Genomic DNA, 24,015 nt, shown 5'->3' with positions numbered 1-24,015 from the left:
CTAATGAAGATATGCAGAAACTGCTTCTCCAATAGAAATTCCCGATCACACCTGTAGGCGATGTCATGGCGACGTTAGCTAGCATAGCTCATGCGCAGAAACACGTTATCAGGTCTAACGTGTGTCGCGCCGAACTGCGCATGTGCAGGCCGTTAAACCAAGCGCACTCCTTCAATATAAAACTGTCTTTGACAAAAATAAAAACGTGTCAGTCTGTCACTTTCACAAGGTTGTAGTAATGAGAGGTTCAGCCACTTAAAGACATCGTCTCGAATCTAGGTTTTGCATTTAGAATGAGAAAAATTAACAACTAAGGATACATTTTTCACTTCTCCCATTGACTTGCCAAACCCCTTGTCTGGTCTGTCTAATCTGCTTCGCAACGCCTTCCTGGAATTATCGCGATGTTGCGCCTCTGGGTTTGAAAACTCTGTGCTAATACAGTGTTTCCCAAATACTTACACTGGCCAGAATGTGTCTCACTTTGTGTGATAAAATACTTGATCAATTGCTCATAGGGAACAAAAGTTAGTGACAAACAATACAGATGTATCTCAGGCATTGTTTGAATACATTTTGGTAATTGATTAAGGCAATAGCACAGATCAACATACACTTGCTTGGGGCCAATTTGCACCATAGGTCTTCCAACGCTACTGATCACATCCTACAGGTGTTAACGACCCACAAATAAAAATATATGATCAAGGTCATTCAAATTTCAGACGTTTTTCATCATTCATTTGGTTTTATAGTTGTGAGAAGTGTTTTGTGTTAATCTGCAAGAAGAAGATGGGAAAGTGGATCTTCACAGTTATAATTAACTGTCCCCTTCATGATTCAGTTACTCTACTGGGGCAATTCATCAGTATGGGACGGAAACTTTCAGCATTTTCTCCATGGAATTTGAGGGTAGATTTAACCTAAATACATACGTAGCTAGAACTTTTCTCTTTCCACCTCCTGACTTAGGTATTTCTGGCTGAGCAGCATTTCTTCCAGTCTATATTTAATTTTCACAAAGCACAGCAACCAAAGGCATGTGACTTTCCAGAATGCTGTTGTGTTTAAGTGATTTTTAAGTCAGTTAGGTTTCCAAACATACCATAAGCATATCAGCCTTTAATTAAAGGCAACACAAAAGCCATGGCCTTATTTTCTTCTCTAGACTTGGATACCAGTCAAACTTTGACACCGAGAGAAACACTGCCAAGCAGTTGAGAGCACTAACCAGGATGTGTGTGTGGATGTGTGATTATCAGTTTACATGTCAGTTTGTGATGTTTGGGAAACCCTGACATACACTATCTATCATGACTGTAAGTCGCTTTGGATAAAAGCGTCTGCTAAATGGCATATTATTATTATATTATTATACAAAAGTATGTGGACACCCCTTCAAATTAGTGGATTCGGCAACCACTTTGCGGCTGAGCCGTTGTTGCTCCTAGACCTTTCCACTTCACAATAACAGCACTTACAGTTGACCGGGGCAACTCTAGCAGGGCAGACATTTGACGAATTGACTTGTTGGAAAGGTGGCATCCTAGGACGGTGCCACGTTGAAAGTCACTGAGCTCTTCAATAAGGCCATTCTACTGCCAATGTTTGTCTATGGAGATCGCATAGCTGTGTGCTCAATTTTATACACCTGGCTGAAATACTGTAGCCGAATCCACTAATTTGAAGGGGTGTCCACATACTTTTGTATATATAGTGTACGTTGTGCACCGGGAGGACAGTCAGTCAATAGACTCCCCCACAGTTCTGGCACAGCCACTTCTGCTGCACAGGCCCGGTTACAGCCTCTTATGTACACCTTTTAGCACCACTATCTGAACACCCAGAGACCATACAACGTCTCATCATCCAGCACCCTTTAACCTAACAAGACTGAAGTCCCTGCCAAGTTTATCAGTGTTATACGTCAACTTCTCGTCAGTAGTGCAGCTATGAGATCATTGTAGTTCCTCAGGTCATTGTGCCCACGGTGACACACAGGTTATGTATGTTAAACCTGCAGCTTAAGCAATGAGCACACTAACAAACAGGATGTGACACACTGAATATCAACGTGAACATCCAGAGGATGGGAACTCATGGAGGCCCGGCCATTCATACCCATGGCCATCATCCAAACAGAGTAAAACTCTTAGAACCGATACACACTTGTTTCTGGTTGAAAATGCTTTCATTTTCAATCACTATGAGTTTTTAACTTCAACATTATGTGAGGTTGAATGATAAACCGATTTTTCTTCTCCTCTCTTCAAATACTAGAGTATCTTCAATCATACAGGGGTTTTCCTCAGTCTTTGTTGTGAGTACTGCACTAGACGTATGCGATACCAGACCCGGTCTCAGGAGATCCCTTCGATCTCGACTGAGTTAGGTATATCTGCTCTTAGTTGTTTCGCACCTTACTTGTGGAATGATCTCAAAGGCTCTCTAAAGTTGGATGAATTGGTGCCTCTAGGGCAATTCAAAACACTGATTGAACACCTTTTTACTGAAGAATGTGTTTGTTTTTCGATGATTGTGTTAAGCTTTTTGTGTACTGATGTGAATATTGATGTGTATATTGATGTGTTTGATGGGTATACAGGGCTCATCTGAGAAAGAGACCTTGGTCTCAGCATGACTCCCTGTCAAAATAAAGGTTAAATCAAAATACAAAAAACAAGTCTGATACACATTCAAAGTGTGACCCGTCTGCCATTCTCATCACTGCCCCAAAGACAGACACCGTGCACGGTACACTTACCGAATTGTCTCCCCAGTAGCAAGGCAGTTAACCCCCAACAACAACTGCTCCCCGGGCGCTTAGACGTTGATTAAGGCAGCCCCGTGCACCTCTCTGATTCAGAGGGGTTGGGTTAAATGCGGAAGACACATTTCAGTTGAATGCATTCAGTTGTGCAACTGACTAGGTATCCCCATTTTCTTTCAGCCCTATTCTTCTCCATGGTTAACGTACATGGGGTGGAAAAGGGACTGTGTGTGTGGAACACATTACTGCATTTGGGAGTAATAAGCACACTGGACCGTGGCATCTATGGCAGGCTGTGTGTTCCCTAAAGGCGTTATTTGATTTGTCTGTACTGTACTTGGCCAAAAAGTCTTACTTCCTCATTTTAGCAGCAGTGAGACTGTTGCACGTTACTCAACTTTCACATGAATATATTGTAATTTCTTCGCTTTATGAATCATCAAACTCAAAGTTGTGTAAACGCAAGAAGACACATAGGACTTTGTATTTAGCTGTACTGGTGACATTGACTTTCAGAGAATTTGGGAAGTTGACTTGCCAGTCTGAAGGCGGAAGCACGAGATTCATCTCAGGATGTTGCCATGGCACTCATCGTTACCATGGTAAACATTCTGAACATCTGGCTGTGGTCGAGACACACTGAGGGCCGTCGCTACAGCTAGTGGAAATGACAACACTCAGTTTACTCACAAAATAAACTCCTGAGTAATGGAAAACCATGACATACTTGGATTCAACTTTCAAACTACCATACATGAACATGTAACTGACTTCATGTATACTGAACAAAAATATAAACGCAACATGTAAAGTGTTGGTTCCATGTTTCATGAGCTGAAATAAAGATCCCAGAAATGTTCCATAAGCACAAAAAGCGTATTTCTCTAAAATGTTGTGCCCAAATTTGTTTACATCCCTGTTAGTGAGCATTTATCATTTGCCAAGATAATCCATCCACCTGACAGGTGTGGCATATCAAGAAGCTGATTAAACAGCATGATCATTACACAGGTGCACCTTGTGCTGGGGACAATAAAAGGCCAATGTGCAGTTTTGTCATACAACGCCACAGATGCTGGCATGCTGACTGCAGGAATGTCCACCAGAGCTGATGCCAGAGAACTGACTGTTAATTTCTCTACCATAAGCCGCCTCCAACGTCGATTTAGAGATTTGGCAGTACATCCAACCGGCATCACAACCACAGACCACGTGTAACCACGCCAGCCCAGGACCTCCACATCCGGCTTCTTCACTTGCGGGATGGTCTGAGACTAGCCACCCGGACAGCTGATGAAACTGTGGGTTTGCACAACTGAAGAATTTCTGCACAAACTGTCAGAAACCATCTCAGGGAAGCTGACAGACAGCGTGTATGGTGTCGTGTGAGCGAGGGGTTTGCTGATGTCAACGTTGTGAACAGAGTGCCCCATGGTGGGGTTATGGTATGGGTAGGCATAAGCTATGGACAACGAACACAACTGCATTTTATCAATGACAATTTGAATGCACAGTGCCATTCATCCGCCACCATCACCTTATGTTTCAACATGATAATGCACGGCCCCATGTCGCAAGGATCTGTACACAATTCCTGGAAGCTGAAAATGTCCCAGTTCTTCCATGGCCTGAATACTCACCAGACATGTCACCCATTCAGCATGTTTGGGATGCTATGGATCGACGTGTACGACAGCGTGTTCCAGTTCCCGCCAATATCCAGCAACTTCGCACTTCCATTGAAGAGGAGTGGGACAACATTCCACAATCAACAGCCTGATCAACTCTACGCGAAGGAGATGTATCGTGCTGCATGAGGCAAATGGTGGTCACACCAGATACTGACTGGTTTTCTGATCCACGCCCCTACTTATTTTTTAAGGTATCTGTGACCAACCGATTCATATCTGTATTCACAGTCATGTGAAATCCATAGATTCGGGCCTAATAAATGTATTTCAAATTAACTGATTTCCTTATATGAACTGTAACTTAATAACATATTTGAAATTGTTGCATGTTGCGTTTATATTTTTGTTAAGTGAACAAAGCCTTTCCATTGTTGGTGGAACATTGGGGCTGCTGGCTGGGCTGGGCTCACCTGGCTCAACCTCCTTCCTGTTTTTGTGGGAAAAAATGCCTGCGGTACCATTGACAGTGGGTCTGTGTCCAGGACATAGTAAAACAAACACCCGGCTTTGGGCTACGCAATCAATGTGTCCGTGGTAAAGGTAATTTAAGGGCAGTGGTTCTGCCTGCCGGCTCCTGTAAACAGGCGTGCCTCCTGCAGGTCGTTACTAATGCGGAGCTAGATGAGCCGGGGATGGAGCCCTGCCCTGACCACAAGGCATGTGTCACATTTCAGACTAGACTGTGAAAGCTGCTTCAACCGCCTCAACTGGTGCTGACTCACTTGGACTGACACACAAACAAACAAGTAGCGGTGTGTGGGTAAAATCACTGGGGAAGCCAGAAAACAAATACCATTACAACCTATTTGTTGTGATAATTGCGTTGTTTGCTCAATCAACCTGTTAGTTCATATGCCTTGCAACCGTGATATATAGTCCTAAAGGCAGAGGCAATAAGAAGACACAGTGGCAGAATAGATTCAACCACACCTTTGTTTCATCACAAAACCAGAGAGCAACCTCTGTCCGGTGAAGTCCCCAAAGCATATTGCATGTAACAAACAGTTACATGACCTACAGCATGGTCAAAATAGGTAATGTTTCTGACATTTTCGGGAACTACTGAATTAGGACCAGAGTTACCGCAAGTCGCAAAGAAAACAGGAGCTGCCTCCTCTATTCCAGTACCATTTAAACTTCAACATTATCTAATCACCTATGCTTAGTCTAATACAGTGACAACTAAAAGATACCAAAAACAATTTAGTCCAATCAACACAAGCTAAATATGATGTGGCTGTCCATGGTTCAGATTTCTGTGTGTGTGTGTGCGCGTTCGTGCTAGTAGAAAAACATGTTGACTCACCCTACTTGTAGAGAAACACCAATGCCATCCTCCTCTCTTTCATGTTGACTAAACGGTCTCTCACTCTGTCATACTGTACACACTTTTATTTTTGTTGTCCTAGGCTACCTGGCTAAAATGCTTGCTTTCATGGGCAACGTTAGCTAGTTAACATTAGCCTTCTACATCTAGCTACATATTGAACTTCCATCCTCTCAGGCCAGGGGCACAATGTATGAATTAATGGTTGGATCAGAATTGCCTTTATAATCATTGGCCAGTACGGAGAATTAAGTAAAATCCACAATACCAAATCCCTATCTCCATCCATGGCTAATTCAGGAAAGGGCCACCGGAGGACAACAACACGCAACAATTCAAGTTGTTTCTGTCAGTGACGTATGCTCTCAATGCGATTTGATGGAGTGACGCCAAATCCAAACTGGCTTCCCTGAAAATATTTTAGTTTAGCACAATGCTGATTGGCTATTATTTTACAATTTTTTTTATCAAGGGAGGCCAAATGCTTGCTGGCTTCCCTTGCATTCAACGCTACGGGCGGCAACAATGTCATAATTTTTTGGACCAGACAGCATCAGATAGATGGCCCACACATACTGAGACAGAGGAGCGCTGTTTCGCTCGCTCAGATGCTTTCTCTGGTGAGATGCATTCAGCCTCTTGCTAATTTAAGGAAAATTATGAAACACAGAGAGGCGAAAGATAAATTATTTGATATGTTTTTTTTTTTTTTTTGTCTTGGTCAATTTTTGGGGGAAGCCTGGCTTCCATTGGCATCCATGAATACACGCCACTGACACACACCTTTTATTCCACAACTTGCTGTGAGAACACTTTGAATCTCTAAACACTAAAACACACCAGAGACATCTTTGATTTAGTTTGGCCCAGTAAGCCCACCCCCATTCATTCTTGGGATTGGGCATAATTGTCTCTTTAGATCTATAAAAACAGACGGGATTAACAATTTAGCAAGCAGGCCAACCATACTGTTTATGGCTTTGAACATGAGGTAATGAGCAGCATGCCAGGACTTGAGGGTGAAATATTTTCCTCACCCACTTTGCCAGTCATGTCCCTCTCACAATCTCTTCTTATAGAAGCAAAGTCTCAGCCCTCGAGTAGGCCTCTTGCAGGTTTATAATAATATAATAATAATATGCCATTTAGCAGACGCTTTTATCCAAAGCGACTTACAGTCATGCGTGCATACATTTTTTTTGTGTATGGGTGGTCCCGGGGATCGAACCCACTACCTTGGCGTTACAAGCGCGTGCTCTACCAGCTGAGCTACAGAGGACCACTTTACATCTCACAGACTATACCTCATCTTTATGGTAATGAGTGGACCAGATAAAACATAGATAAATCTATCCTTGGCCCCGGGCAAAAGGAGAACTAACATAGATCGAGTCTATCTTCCATTCTCAAACAGCTCTTCAACAGAACAGCACTTCAAGGCTGTGAATTACACTTCCACCAGTTGAATCAAAAAGGTAGAGATTGAAAATAATATATTCAAAATAAAAGTGATGTTCCAGTGAAAACGCCTCTATTCATCTGCAGCGTTTACATTGGCTGTCTCCTGGCTGTGTAACGTTAACAGTGTTTGGAGCATCGTTCTAGTTTATGGGTGTATTTATGCTGTGCTGGAGCGTGAGGCCTTTGGCAGACTACAGGTGTTTTAACTATGTACCGCAGCTGGAGAATCAAACGCACGGTTTATCAGACCTTGCAGCAGACTCACTGCATGCCCCTTGTTTATTACCTGAGCTTTACCTCACACATAACTATCCTCACACAGCACAGGACTCTTGTTCCATTCTATAGCTGCTTGATTGGGCACTGGGTTGGGTTTGTATTGTCATTAAATGAGCACTGATTGCCTCTACAGTACTGATTGCCTAGTATTGTTTGTCAAAGACAGTGTTGCATCATAGAAGGAAAGGGCACTCACTGGTAATTTATATGCGGTTTTGAATGAGAAATGATTTATATTTACATTGTAATAATAATAATAATAATAATAATATGCCATTTAGCAGACGCTTTTATCCAAAGCGACTTACAGTCATGTGTGCATAAATTTTTACGTATGGGTGGTCCCGGGGATCGAACCCACTACCCTGGCGTGCTCTACCAATTGAGCTACAGAGGACCACCCATTACTCTACCAATTGAGCTACAGAGGACCACCCATTGTCAATGGAAATATATGTAAAAATTAGAAATTGACAATTATAAAGGAGGTTACACCACAGTTCTGGTAGGCGAAGCCTGCATGGAACATTTCATTTTTATATCATTGTGCCGAGACTGGCATACAGAAGAGTTCCAAAATGAAAGAGTTCATATCACACAAGTGTGTGTTTGTGTGAGTAGAACATATAATTGATGCAGTAGGTCATTATTTGAACTATATTTGATTGCTTGTATCAAACAAGTCCAGGTTTTCTCCAAATTTCCAAATGAATATAGTGGAAGGAGTTATTTTATTGTGTTTGTCCACTCTTCACATATTCCACCTTGTTCTAAAATCTTTATTCCACTATGATACAGGTTCATTACCTTCTCATTGTCTCACTTTCATATGGTATTAAACACACCAACCAACTATGTGGTCTTGATTAAACAGGTCCTATATGCCCTTATGTGGAACACAGCGCTGGTCAGGATGACCCAGTGTCTGGAGCATTGTTATTGCCTTCAGTGATGTACACCTTCCAGCCTTGGATTGATCACAAGGACAGCAGGGTTACAGTCTGCATCCAGATTTGGCTGACAAAAAAACAGAGCACATGTATGATGAGGCCTGCAACTTCCTAAACCACATGTGAAGAGCAACAACTAGCCTACATTATGTGGTCAAAAAAGGAAAAGCAGGCCTGTGGGTGAGACATAGACCTTAGATTGAAACAGTTGCAGCCAATGTGGAAATTAGTGGCGATTGGTTGGCCACGTGTTATGGGTAAGGAGGCTCGCGAGACACTTTCTGTTTCCTGTGAGCCACAGAGAACCCATGTGACAAAAGATGCCACATGTTCTAGCAGTATCCTGTCAACAGTCTGAACCATATCTATACCAGCCACAGAGCTCCTAGTAAGACCAGTAGGAGAATAGCTGGATTTTTGTGCATTAAAATTGTCTGGTGGTGGTGGAATGGAAAGTTTCAGGGACAAGGCTGAGATAGAAAGGAATCTTTACAGATGACACAACTGAGGAGGACGGTTTCCTGTTAAAACACTTACATGACACTAAGAGGCCTACATGTGGGGGACAATGTGCTCAGTTCATTTACCAAGTCATAGGCCTACTACACTAGAAGCTTCAATTACAAAACTTTTATTTAATCTACCATTCACACTTGCATTTTCCTGTGGCACAGCATCGTCCATTATATAGGCACAGAATAGAGTGTGAACAATGGTGTGCACTCTTAGAGGGAAAAAATAAGTGCTATCTAGAACCTAAAAGCGTTTTTCAGCTGTCCCCATAGGAAAACCCTTTTAAGAACCGTTTTTGGTTCCAGGTAGAACCCTTTTGGGTTCCATGTTGAACCCTTTCCACAGAGAGTTTTACATGGAACCAAAAATGGTTCTACCTGGAACCAAAATGGGTTATCCTATGGGGACAGCTAAAGAACCCTTATATATGTACTATATATATATATATATATATATATATATATATATATATTGAGTGTGTGTGTTTTAACAGTAAGAGGTCCAGTCTAAAGCCTTAGGTAGAAAGGAAGCCAGGCCTGAGTGTGTCTGCTAAATAAACACCTGATGAATCAGGAGAACTCACTGGAGTCTATCGGACTGGGGAGAAGAACAGGAGAAGCAGAGAAAGAAGTGTAGCCTATTTTCATTGGGCCACTGTGCAAAAGATTGAGGGTAAATACTTAATCCATAATAATCCTATTCATACAGAAGTGATTCCAATTTTCAGATTATGTGACTTTTATGTGATCTATCAATGTCATTCTGTCTGTGTAGGCTGGTCATGTTTTTATTGTAGCCTACCCTGCCCGAAATTACATGAAAAAAATATCCTTAAAAGTAGACTACAATAAATAATATAGCATGACATGCAAATTAATTATGTAGCACAATAACATAATATCAATAATTTAGGCCTATTGAGCACTAAAATAGAATTCTGGCTTAATTCAATTTACATGAGAAACACTGACATCTTACCTGCTAACAAGAACGTCGGCAACAGAAAGCAGTAGAGCAGTCCACATACCACCTGAAGTTCCATGAGCGCGCTTCCCAAATGCACTGCTTAGCTCCAGTCTACAGTCCCGTTAACATTCCTCGACGGAACGTTAAATTCCACCCAATCAATTTTAATAAACCCAGTCCGCAATAATTGTTCATGGTTTTCAAAACAGTCTTTTGAACCGAGAAAATAACGCGGTGCGGTCATTCCACTATGCAGACATATGACTTCCAAAAGTAAACTTTTTCAAGTATCCAGAGTGGTGGACCAATGAAATCTATTGATGTTCTTGTTCTGTAAATCCACAACACATCTTCACCTCCTCACATTTCGGGGATATAACGTTTATTCGCACGAAATTGTAAACAAAAACTACCAGCTCTCCCGTATTGAAACAACTCTCCACTCTTGCCGCCCCTTGGACTGAATATTCCCTGTAAAGCAATATCTTCATGGAAAAAGTGATTCACCAGTAGGCCCTACTGCAACAGTTGAACTGTTCTTTCAGTCGCTGTAAATCCAATTCACTCTCACTGGGTTGGCACTTCATCTGAATGTTTTTCTCTCTTCATATCCTAGCTAACTATTTTAAGGTGTCTTTTAGAAAGCAACATGTCCACGAGGAAGACTATCCCACAAGCCTACCCAATTAATGTATGGTAATTTCGAAAGAAACGATTTAATGTTTCAGCGTATTCAGCTATTCTACATCATAGTTAACGCATGTTTGAGGACCTCTCACTGTCAGCAGCATCAGCTATCAAATCAATTAAAACCTGCGGTTGTCCTACTTAAAAGAGCACATCGTCGTTTTGCGTTGACACATTACACTTACACACTTTAGGCTATGAAGGAAATTATAAGAGAAACTTTGCTATAAGTGACACTCTTACATCAACATGCTAATATATAACCCTACCTTAACTGCGCAGTAAAACCAGTAGCCTATGATTTTTTATATTAGACCACCGAAAACTTCTCGGTACTCGGTAATCTTCTGAAGAAGTTTGACACTGCTGTAACCTGCTTGAAATTGACTCTACATCTCCTAAATAAAGATTGTCCGGTAAATCATTAGCGTCCTCTAGCGGGAGACCAAGCCCAACTCATCACACACACACACACACACACACACACACACAATTTACAACATCAAGAAAAACACTTCAAATAATGTCCATGAAAAAAAGAAAAGTAAAAGGGAACATCAGATAATCCCATCACACTACTCAGAAAGATCCAGAATGCATGACCTACAATCATCTCAAAAGTACATGGCCAGATAGGAAACCATCACCAACTCAAATATAGAAATAACATAGCATTGACCTACCCTACAATAAAAAAGTTACTATTTTCTCTGCATGCAAATACAAGTACAAATTATACAGGCCAGTGTATCACTGGGGCCAAGCTTCCTGCCATCCAGGACCTATATACTATGCGGTGTCAGAGGAAAGCCCAAAACATTGTCTAAGACTCCAGTCACCCAAGTCATAGACTGTTCTCTCTGCTACCGCACGGCAGGCGCCAAATCTAGGTCCAAAAATCTAATTAACAGCTTCTACCCCAAACCATAAAACTGCTGAACAATTAATCAAACGGCTATCCGGACTATATACATTGACCCTCCCCCTTTGTTTTTACACTGCTGCTACTCGCTGTTTATTATCTATGCATAGTCACATGTACAAATTACATCGACTAACCTGTTGACTCGATACCGGTACCCCCTCGTTATTGTTATTTTATGGTGTTACTTTTTTATTTTATCTTTTACTTTAGTTTATTTAGTAACGCGGTAATGTCTAGATGGGATACAGCTTTTGTCAAATTCACGTCAAACGTTTTTGGGGAGTTTTTTGCATTTTAGCTAACCCTAACCCTTTTCGAAAAGTTAATTTTGACTAAAGCTGTATCCCTTCTAGACAAAACCGGCTCACGCCGGGAGGCAGCCCGGTCCCAAATCGAATGCAATCAACTCTACCGGGCATGCCAGGGGCATTAATAGAATCCCCTCAATCACAAAATAGTTTCTAAACTACATCCTGTACTGTCTATGATACAGCCTTCTCACAACTGATTCGTTCAAAAAAAGTTGATGTACTATGCACTGGCCAATCATTAAACAAAGTCTTTGTACGGGGCGGGAGGAGGGTGTGGCTTATGAAGGTCCCGTGACCATTTCGCGCGAAAATTTGTTGCATGTTCCTGTGATGAAGTTCCGGTCATAGAGACTTTGATCAAGCCTTCATATATAACTCGGTGACTCAAACTTATGAGTTGAAATTTATTTATCGTTTCACCATTCGTCTTTCCTGACCCGAAGATTGACGTTGGACATTATTATGTCTCAGGCGCGGGTCACCGATTTTTTCATCCAGAGAAAGAAAGGTGCTAGTGGGGCTGCGCATGGTAATGGCAATAAAACGCTAGTTGTGGACAATGGAGTGGACACTGTAACAAGTAAGCCCAGCACAAGATCTACTCGGTCGAAAAGCAAGAACGAAGCACCTACTACAAAGGCTACGATAAAGACTTCAAAATCCTCACGTTCTGAAAACAGTGTACAGGAGGAGTTTTGGAGGGTTATTGACGAGGCGTCTTCGGTCGATAAGGTGGAGAGCGTGTCTGGTGTGCTGGCGAGGTCCGACTCGGAAAAACAAACACTTCTCTCGAGCCCTCGAACTCCCAAGAGGACCTCTGCAGACGCTGAGTTCGATCTTGGATCAGCTGTATTTTCAACCACTACTGAACATAACACAGCGAAGAAGCGTCTTCGGATCGAGGCAAATAAAGATTCCAACGCTGCAGGGACAAGACCTGAACCGGTTAAAGTTGTAAAGAAGTCTGTCAGGAAGAAATTGATTCTCTTCAAAGACGACGAACGGGTAATGTTGGCTTAATAATGGTATTTTTGTAGGCTGCCGTGGCTCGTTGGCCAAAGCCTAGCTATGGGGACATTAATGTTTTGTAAAACATTTGATTTTAATAAATTGCGTAAATTTAAGTTCTGTGGTAAACACAGGCATATTATCTTATAGCTACGCGTTGTTATGATACAATCTTCATCAACTAACGTCACTTATGTAGGCTAATCAAAACAAGCACAAATGCTTCATAAAGGTCATGTTAACTGACTGATATTATAGTAATGATATAGTAACTAATTTCCGGTTTTAGGACTACAAGTTGGCGAACTCCATTGCTAGAAATGACAACCAAGCAAGTCTGGTCCAGAATGATTACTACTAGCTAGATATCATAAGCTAGACACAACAAAAGACCTCGCATAGACAGGACAAGGCACGGCACATTTTTTGGGTTTCCTAGTTTGGCTACTAGTAGCTAAAGAATTTGAAGACAAATTCTGAAGGGGACTGAATGTTTACTAGTCACAACTTATATTTTTTTTTGTATCAGGCAACCCACCGTCTGGCTAAAGATGTCCCGCAGGTACCCAATCCACTACCTGTTGATAAAGAATCAAATAATTTAGTTAATCACAGTGCCAACAATTCTCCAACGCGCAAACCGCACGTTCAGGGCAGTTCAAAACCAAAAGCAGGGAACAAGGTACAGTGTTTTTGGTGGCTTATGCTTTCACCTCTGCTCATCACTGTTGTCTACACACCTGATCACAATTAGCCTAAATTCTAATTGTGATCAGGTTTCGTTTATCCTCAAGTTACTCTTTAGTCATACCATAATGGACAGCATCTTCACAAATGTTTCAATGGCATTGATTGTTGTCTTTCTACTACATCAGACTTTCTCCAAAGAGGATGTTGCGGCCCTCAAGTTCCGCCTTCAGAAGATCAAGGGCCAGACAAGGAAAGCTGAGAACCTGCCCTCTACGGCCCCTGAGTCTACTGCTACTGCCCCAGACCTTAAGACAAAGCTAGCCCATGTCAAAGAGCTTGCTGCTAAGGCACAACACAGGAAGGAGGAGAGTTTAGCAGAGGAGGCCAGATCTACTGAGGAAAATAATCGGCCACAAACCGAGGATGGGTGAGGATGAAAGAAGTATTTCAATTTTAGACAATAACCTTAAATTCTGCCAGGGTGGGTGAAGCTCAAAATAGTGAAATGTAATGCAAATTTATTCTACCACCTTTTTTAGGGATCTTTGTTGAGAAATGGTGTTGCTGTAGTGGCTTTGATTATAAGTACTCATTTGTCCTGATCTATGGTATGTTCTTTTTCAGAGAGAAGCTCCCAGCCTACCAGCGGTACCATACTCTTGCCCAGGATGTTCCCCCTGGCCTCAGCCTGCCCTTCCAGTACAAACTGCTTGCTGAAATGTTCCGTAGCATGGACACCATAGTGGGAATGCTCTTCAACCGCTCAGAGACTGTTACCTTTGCCAAAGTGAAGCAGGGTGTCCAGGACATGATGCACAAGTATGGCGCAAACTACAACTATCTAATTGGATGATTAGTAGAAAACCATGGGAAGGAGCAGCAGAAATATTCATTACTTTTTCTTTTTCTTTCACAGGCGTTTTGAGGAGACCCATGTGGGCCAGATTAAGACAGTCTATCCTACTGCCTACCATTTCCGCCAGGAGAGAAACATTCCTACATTCAGTGCTACAGTGAAGAAGTCTAGCTACCAGCTCACAGTAGAGCCTGTCATTGAAGCCGGTGAGGGGATGGTCTCATGATACTTTGTATTCTTTCAACACAGATGAGTGTATTTGAATAATTGCTGATATGAGTGTCTTTCTTGTCTGTTTTTGTTTCTCAGATAAGAGTGAGGCACGTCCAGTGCTTGCTGCTTCCCGGCTGTTGGAGAGGAGATGTATTTTTCATCAAAACCTTGTCAGCATTGTGAAAGGGCGTCACAAGGTAGGCACCATAAGAGAGAATATTTTGTACCTGTTTACTGTGAGATGACCCGACTTGGTAACCAATCTGTTTATGTTGTCTTTAGGAGTTCCTTGCCAAGTTGAATCCTCCTATTAGAGTCCCAGATGACAAGCTTACCCGCTGGCACCCTCGCTTCAATGTGGATGAGGTGCCCAATGTCCTGCCCAGTGAGTTGCCCCAGCCCCCACAGGGAGCTGAGAAGCTAACCACTGCCCAGGAGGTTCTGGACAAGGCCCGCTCCATGATGACCCCTAAGGTACTTACTGACCTGTCTGTCCTGCATTCTCCTCCACACATCCAACCTTTACAACATCAACTGTGTGACGAAGACACTATCCACTTTATATTTGTAAATGTTCATACTGGCCATTACACATTTTAATAATTTATACTGTATATCCTATTGTGTACTTCTACTACTATTTTATTGCACTGTTGCAGGAGCTTGCAAGTAAGCATTTCTCTGCACGTTTATACTTGCTGTAAACTGTGCACGTGACGAATAAACCTTGATTTGATTGGGCTTTAGTTTGATAAGACATTCATTTCAATTGCATTGTTTGGTATTAATAATTTAGCTCTTTCCAGATGGAGAAAGCGCTGGCCAACATGGCTCTGAAGACAGCAGAGATGGTCTGTGTAAAAGAGCAAGAGCCTGTTCCACAAACTCCCGTAGCTCCTGCTGAAACTCACCGTGCCCTCAAAGGGGTGTCTCAGTCCCTGCTGGAGAGGGTAGGTCACCCTGCTGTTCGACTTAGGACACATGATAAATGTGTGCATGTGGTACAGTGTGCCCTATGCAGTGAGGACTGGGACTGACCCCTCTTTTTGTTGTAGATCCGAGCAAAGGAGGCTCAGAATCTCCAGGCTGCCATGACCCGGAACCCTCAGCAGGAGGAGCGCCTTGTGATGATGTCACGGCTGGGGGAGCTGGCTCGGATCCTGCGTAACGTCTTTGTGGCAGAGAAGAAACCCGCCCTGATCATGGAGGTGGCATGTAACCGGATGGTCTCTAGTTACCGCTCTGCCCTGAGCACAGGTGAGTCATCTGATGATTTATTATTATTTTTTAAACATCCATTGGTTTTCATTGCATTAGTTCTGACATTGACTGACTTATTTTTAGGTGATATGGAGACGCACCTTCGCTTGCTGGCAGAACTGACTCCTGAATGGCTTACCATTCACACAATTAGAAAGGACTTCTATCTCAAGTTGAGCAAGACCATGGACCTGAATGTGGTACTGGAGAAGCTGAAGCAGAAGACCAAAGAGGAAGAAAGGCTTTGAAGCTTGAAACGGCTATGTTTTTCGAATGATGTGTAATTTGAGTAGAGCCATTTGACCTTTGTGTATATAATGCAATTTGTGACTTCAAGTCTTTTAGTGATTATTGTACATTGCTTGGCTGGTTTGTTTACATTTTAAAGCAAGTAAAACTGCTTGTACCAATTCAATAAGCTTGCGTATTTTGTGTGTAGATTCTAACCGACTCATTTTGCGGGTGGTTTTACAGTTGTGGGAGACTGTCAGAAATACTACCTAGTCAACCGGGAACACAGTTGTCCTATTTTTGTAATAAAAGCTTTATAGTTCATGGACAGGTTTATTACTTGCCCTGTCTGTGTTTAATCCTTGTTTTTGAAACTGCATTAATTACACACCAGCATTGGATTAAATAGATTTACTCCTGTCAACTGCCATTTTATTTCTGCTTGCACACAGATTTCCATCAAGCAGGTTTGTGTTCTGTAGTGCACAAAATGTTTCCAATGTGAACTGTTGATTTATTTATTTTTATTCTGCATAAGTTGGCCAAACAATGAACCAGTCATGGTGAACCAAGTATACTGACATGCCTCTTACAACAATAGCACCAGTACACAACAATTTATTACCAAAAGGAACCTTTAGACATTGATACTAGTTGCATATAAATTGGGGCTAGCACTAATTGCCGGTTATGTGTGTTACTGATGGTAGGCTTTGTTACTTTGGTCCCAGCTCTCTGCAGGTCATTCACTAGGTCCCCCCGTGTGGTTCTGGGATTTTTGCTCACCGTTCTTGTGATCATTTTGACCCCACGGGGTGAGATCTTGCGTGGAGCCCCAGATCGAGGGAGATTATTAGTGGTCTTGTATGTCTTACATTTCCTAATAATTGCTCCCACAGTTGATTTCTTCAAACCAAGCTGCTTAACTATTGCAGATTCAGTCTTCCCAGCCTGGTGCAGGTCTACAATTTTGTTTCTGGTGTCCTTTGACAGCTCTTTGGTCTTGGCCATAGTGGAGTTTGAGGTTGTGGACAGGTGTCTTTTATACTGATAACAAGTTCAAACAGGTGCCATTAATACAGGTAACGAGTGGAGGACAGAGGAGCCTCTTAAAGAAGAAGTTACAGGTCTGTGAGAGCCAGAAACCTTGCTTGTTTGTAGGTGACCAAATACTTATTTTCCACCATAATTTGCAAATAAATTCATTAAAAATCCTACAATGTGATTTTCTGGATTTTTTTTCTTTCTCAATTTGTCTGTCATAGTTGACATGTACCTATGATGAAAATTACAGGCCTCTCATCTTTTTAAGTGGGAGAACTTGCACAATTGGTGGCTGACTAAATACTTTTTTCCCCCAGGAACTTCAAACCTTCACATAAGGAAAGACAAACATTCACAATGGTTAACTTGATTAATAAAGCATAAAACAGGATTAATAGAACACAAAACACAAGATTAATAAAACACAAATATTAATACATTTTGGCCCCCTTTAGTCATTGGTGAGGTGGTGTCACTCCACCACCTCACCAATAGCAAACCAAGGGTCATCCTCAGTCAACTTCATCGCAGTGTCTGCATCTCCTTCTTGAGCCCCTAGGAGGGGCATCATACCAGCCGTATGCACGACATCTGTAACAGACTTTCTCAGACAAGGAATTACACAGGCAGTACAGCACATTAATATTAGAAACACAACTACTAGGGTCAGAAATCCAGTAACCACCAATGATGCGAACTTAAAATGTTTATAGACACCACCCCTTTCTGCCTGATCTAGAGCCAACCTCTTTTTACTAAGTCATAAGAGTGAGATGGCGGATAATTGTTCAAAAGATCCCTTCCGTTGCATCCCTAGTCCAACCAATAAATCGTGGTTGGTCGTAATAGATATAATTAATCCAATTCACAATTTTGTTTATTGTCACCCACCAAAAGAACGTGGTAGTAAACCCTTCCCCTAATTGTTTCATAGCTCGGTATCCATCCGATACCCCCCTTTGTAGCCCAATCGCATCCATCTAAATAGGGCTATTCTCCTTCTTGTTAAAACTCCTCCTACATCTGTTTAATCCTTGGTTCCTGGTGACTAATTCTAACTAGTTGAACCAGTATAACCAGGGCGCATGTATCTAGCCACCCCTTTGGAATTCTCTGCCTTACACTGCCTTTACTGGCAGACGCCCACCACACATCGGTTACAGGGGCTGTAAGGTTCAGAATTCTCTCCTGTGCTTCCAAACTTAAGTCCCCAATTGATAATTGGTGATGTCTTTATTTCTCTTTACCCCCCATTTGGATGTTCAGTCCCCCTCGGTCTCATACCCCCATCCCCAAGTGTATTTAAACACTTGAGTCTAGGAACAATCCGCCGTGGGGTCCAAACATGAATATAATAGGATTTTATAATCCCAATTATTGACATTATCCTTATTGACATGTACCCCACCCGTTGGCTACGTCCCTTATTTTAAATCTGACAGTCTGCCCTTCTCTGACTCTCATTTTGTAGGCCACTCGTCCTTGACGGTCAGTATGTAGGGTCACTTCTCTTCTCTTTTACTTCTTAACAATGGTAAAGGCATAGCATAATTGGTGGTGGATCTTGACATATCAAGACCATTGCCGAGACTATGATGCAACTCAAGTTATCCATATTCCCAAAAACCGCCAACCCTCTCCTGTCCTCAGTCTTTCTGCTTGGTACTACCCCATACTCACACCTCTAGAAACACCCCACAGTGATGATAGGTCGGGGTAGGGGATCTTCGTTAACAGAGTTTACCCCCAGACCCTATTGGCTCCAGTTCTTCTCTTTAACTCTGTGTGTGTTCAACGGTGTTGGCATGTGGACCTACCTTTTTGCAGTGGGTAACGTTGACCCAAGTGGCTCTCTCAGCTATTCTAATGGCAAAGGCAGTGACCAATATTACCTGATAGGGCCCTTCCCAACAGGCCTGCTCCCAGTTTTTCTTCTTTAGGGACTGGATGCTCACCAGTCACCTGGTTAGATAGAGTGGGTCACCTTCTCCTTTAGTTCACCTGTGGGGCACAAATCCTCTGACATACGGGTGTGGTTAATAAACGTTTTTTTTTTTTTAAGTATTTTGTCCTCTCCTTCGTATATATTTATTATTTAATCCTACCATCTCCTTATCATCCCCCTTTTGACACATGTTTTGCTCATGTGTCAATATTATCACCTACCTAAACAATCACTTAGGTAATATTGGTAATTTATCATCCAATTGCCATCCCTTATTTATTTTTGAGACTGTCCCTTGCTTCTTTATTGCTCCTATCTTCCTGATCTCATTACTAAATAAATGATCTAGGTAATAGCTGTTTCGCATTAGATTGTGCCTTCCTCTGATTACTGCAGCTCATTGCATTAATTTAGTTTCAAATACCAACTTGTTGTTTATCAAAGCATACTAAAAATGAAATTTAAATGACAACATTTGATAATACCTCAATTTACTTATATCCCGTAAAAGTAATCCAAGATTAGTACAATTGACTAGCAACAGGTATCCCTCATTCAAGGAAAGCTCTCTCTCTCTTCTGTTATTTTATGGTTCAAATCATATATATTATTACCAAATTATAATCTTCTTCACACTTTTCACAGTATTATAAATTACCCTCAACTTGGTAAAATAAACTATCTTAAAGTCCTCCTCTCATGCCTTTAGAATTTACTAGTGTGGATGATTAATTAACACCAGATGGTTAAAACAGAGTTCAGAGGCAATTCAAATTATTCAACGAACTGTTCCATCCCATAGTATACCAAACATTACCATTCATTAAGTCCTCATGACATTCATTCTCATAAGAAATCATATATACCCCAAACTCAGCCAAAACCGAAAAACTCCATAAAATTCACTGTGCGTGCTCCTCCAAGACCTATCACCCTTGACCTGCTGAAAACCCCCCAAAATTGAAACAATCAAAGCTTTATAAACATCATACTAGGTGTGTTGTTTTTTGTTTGAAAAACCCAATTTGAAAAACAACAACCACAAATAGCCAGGCACCACTTAAATACTGCCTAACTTCACTACTGCTCCCCCTAGCCCTGGGCAACATTCCAATGAGATAAGCTAATCTCTTTCTCCTGGTTATAATCTAAAGATGGTAGTACACACAAAACATGATACAGATATCCCCTAACCCATCAATAATTGTTTGCATCAATCTAATTTCTCATAACTAATCCATAAAACCACTCAAAATTCCTCGAGTATACAATGATTATTTAATTGATTACCCTAACTCTGCTACATGTGATCTCATCTCAAATGATCCATTATCAATTATTTGATCAACCCCCTAGGAAAATCTGTCTCCCCTTCTATTGTTCCTGTCCCCCCTGTAAATGTCATATTTCAGTTTTTTAGCCAATACAATCACGGTTACATCAAAAGTAATGCAATGTCTATATTAGGGTGTAAGGTAAATTATTCCTGTTTTCTTTTTCAGCTAAACGTTTTATATCCCTCAGTTAATGGTATTTTCTCCCTAATATATCTTCATACTCCTCTTCTTTCCCTAAATGAGATTTAATCCCTTGCCTTTCCTCTACTATCCTTCTATCATTACTGGATCAATGATAATAACTGTAATAACTATTAATAATAATTGTAATAACTATTTCACATTAAATTGTGCCTTTCTGTGATAATGTTATAATTGTAGCCTATTGCATTACTTTAGTTTAAAATATACGTTTGTTTATTTAACAAATCCAGAACCCACCACAGGCTGGCGCTATTCCCCCAGCACGACAGCCAAAGCCACTTGCATCCCCTGGTCCCCGTAACGAAAATTAATTATCGTTCTAGAATTCACCAACTATTTGCATACACCACTGGCGTCAAGCAACCTATCGAATAAAGTAATAACAATTAGAATTTATCAAAGCACTGCCTTTCAGTCAAGTATCTAGACCTCTACTTGAAATCCCACAGTTCAATCTAACTCGCTTGACTGTCTCTATTTATTTATTTTTCACTAACCAGAGCCATAAATTATTCTCCTTTGTCCTCAACTCAATTTTCACAGCTCTATCGCCATTTCAGTTCGCTATTCAATTTCTTTAACTGTTCTCTCTGATTAGGCCCTAATTAATAAAACAAATACTGGCTATAATTTACCAGCACACATTTAATTCATATCCCTATCATTTTTTGAACTATGTACTGTCTCTCACCCCTCCCCTTGCTACACAACGGGGAAGGCGCGGGGACCTTCTAACATATTTTCATAGACCTTTCTAGAATACTTCTACTTAAGCTATCTAATTCAACCTTTCACATTTATCAATCCACATTGTAATCTAGGTTTATAGCCCCAATGCGAAAGCTTTACCCACTGTCCCTACCTGTGTTCGAACCCGGGACCCTCTACATACATTGCCAGTCACCCCACACATTCCGCGATGCTTTCAAAGTAAATACTTCCAGTTCATAGAGCAAGTGACGTCACCAAATGAAAATCGCACTAGCTTTCACCTCAGCAAAAACTCTCTCCCTTCACCCATACCAGCCGCCGAATTCACTCATACACACAGATTTCACCTTATGCCATTGAAATGCCCAACAAAACATAATAGTTCAATGGAACCCTCTATTTCCTCTCCACTATTTATACATTACTTCCATAACCACATTAGTTATGGTCCGATCACCCATCAAACCCCATCACATGATCAAACAACGGTACAACCTTAAACTCATATTCTCTACTTTCTCGCCCATTACGTACGTCTACGTTCGGGCGAGCAAGCCCATATGTATATATCGTCAGAAACCCACAGGCACCTCTCAAACAATCGCCCCGTGGTGTTCCCAGCCAACTCCCAATCGACACAAATCACCCCCCAGTCTCTCCTGACTCTTCAAAAGCCACACTCTCGCTGTCTCCAGCCCCTCCCCTCGCGTTTCTCCCTCCCGTGTCCAGTCGGACCAGGTTTTGTCTGTTTTTCGTTTTAATTTGTAATATTCGTCCGTTATTTAATTATTTAAAGTACGTCTATCTATTTATTTAAATCAAATTATTCCCACCTAATTAGTTAAAGTCGGTGCATATTTATATTTCAACGATAAACCAAATTATTTCAGTCTAATTATTTAACCAGTATTTTGCAGGGTCAAACATCAACCGTTAAATTAAATAATAAACCAAATAGCTTCAACTTAATTATTTAAAACCAGTATTATGCTATGTCGAACATCAAACATTAAATCAAATAATAAACCAAATTGCTTCAACATAATTATTTAAAACCAGTATTATGCTATGTCAAACATCAAACGTTACAGTTCAATTATATCAGTTCAAACGTTTCAGTTTAGTCATACTAGTTATTCATTATTTTACCTTTATGTTCCCAATTGTTATTAACGGGTTATATGGTTTAAGCAACCACAAACCCAACAGTTATTCACAAATTATACAGTTTGGACAGCCACAGACGTCTTTAATTCCTAAATAGTTTTCTATCAAGGTATACAGGTTTATTAATTTTAGTAACCCGCATTCCCTCTTTTATTTCGTCTGCAAACACTCTTTTATTACACTGGGATCATTCGCACAACACCCCACACTCCAAAGTGTCCCTCTGATCCTAGCTGTACCTAGCCTTTGCTGATACGTGTCAATAGCGTCACCCCTTTCTTAAAGAATTTTAAGTGCCTCCTATGAACCTAGTCATATCTAGTCTGAACTGATATGTGCCATAGCGTCGCACTGCCTATCTATTTAAAGTACCTCCTATGAGCCTCAGTCATAGCGTCGCACTGTCTAATCCTACAATTCCCATGGGTTTAACCATCACAATTATCAAACATTTGCATAATATACAATGGAATCGAAGTAGTATACTGTAATCATTGTTTATAGTACAATAGGGTTCACTTACATCAAACAGGTGCTTCACAAAATTAATTTGGATAAAGCCAATGTGCAGAACTTTAGTTATATAACAATAGGTGTCTGCTTACCTGTTTTTAGAAGCCCGGGCACTTTGTGAAACACACCGTTCGACGACAGCGATGTCCAATGGGCTGGATGAATTCCAGCGAAGTTCCGCTACCAGAGCACAGTCGGAGGTCACCAATTGCTAGAAATAGCGTTAGTTCAAATCTGGTATTGGAATAAGAGAAAACATGATCAAGAGGTATTCAATTCAAGCTACATTTATTATATGCAAATGTATATATGATAAGTATGAAGGTTCGTATACGGGCTCACTGAAATACCACGCAGGGCAGACAGAGAACTGATCCATTGTTCTAAGTTCTTCTCCAAATACTCTGACAGAGATAGTTCCCACTCCCTGCTGGCCTATCAGAGTAGAGACTGAGCGTGGTTTAGACTTACTCAGCCTATCGTTGGCACACAGGCTGGTCCCAGTCCCTTGGCGCTTCACTTTTGCACACTGTTGCCAGGCATAAGTTGTTATCATCACAATTTGTCCCGAGTCAGCACCCATAGACACAGTTCCCCTGTACTTTCCCACCCTAACTATACTCTTTGTACCTACGTCCTTGGACAGTTCACAAAGAGGCAGTGTTCGTGTATGTGAGACAAAAGTTCTTATCTCCCCCTACTCCCTAACAGCTCCTCACATGAATCACAGCTTGTTATGTTAAACAGTCTATATCAGTACAGCACAAACCTATTATGTTTAATCATTAATGTATTCTTTCTAAGCTAGGCATCACATCTAGTTATAAGAAAATAGATCCCCACACTAGCTAGCTACTACAAAATAGTATTACAAGCATGCATGTTCTTTCGAATAGAGAGCTAGCATTGCATAGATGGCTAGCTAGCTAACTCAGCACATGAATGTAGTGCTAGCT

General features: G+C 41.3%; 2 protein-coding genes across 2 annotated transcripts in view; one reads left to right on the top strand and one right to left on the bottom strand.

Annotated features, from left to right (window-relative positions):
• Positions 1 to 11,037, bottom strand: part of piezo1 (piezo-type mechanosensitive ion channel component 1) — a 69,678-nt gene extending 58,641 nt beyond the window's left edge. The window contains 1 exon segment of the mRNA XM_045225457.1: positions 9,970 to 11,037. Coding sequence (XP_045081392.1) covers positions 9,970 to 10,033 — 64 coding nt within the window. The 5' untranslated portion in view covers positions 10,034 to 11,037.
• A 1,160-nt stretch (positions 11,038 to 12,197) lies between these two features.
• cdt1 (chromatin licensing and DNA replication factor 1) lies at positions 12,198 to 16,558 on the top strand. Its single transcript, XM_041859735.2, has 10 exons — positions 12,198 to 12,885; positions 13,418 to 13,570; positions 13,764 to 14,005; positions 14,203 to 14,397; positions 14,495 to 14,640; positions 14,744 to 14,844; positions 14,930 to 15,121; positions 15,454 to 15,597; positions 15,703 to 15,904; positions 15,992 to 16,558. Exons 1-10 carry the CDS (start codon positions 12,343 to 12,345, stop codon positions 16,153 to 16,155), a joined length of 2,082 nt encoding a protein of 693 aa, XP_041715669.2. The 5' UTR covers positions 12,198 to 12,342; the 3' UTR covers positions 16,156 to 16,558.
• The last annotated feature ends 7,457 nt before the right edge of the window (positions 16,559 to 24,015 follow it).

Source organism: Coregonus clupeaformis, chromosome 15 (genome assembly GCF_020615455.1).
Source record: "Coregonus clupeaformis isolate EN_2021a chromosome 15, ASM2061545v1, whole genome shotgun sequence".
Classification (NCBI taxonomy): Eukaryota; Metazoa; Chordata; class Actinopteri; order Salmoniformes; family Salmonidae; genus Coregonus; species Coregonus clupeaformis.
The sequence above is the reverse complement of the archived record's forward strand: the minus strand, read 5'-3'. Positions and strand labels throughout refer to the sequence as shown.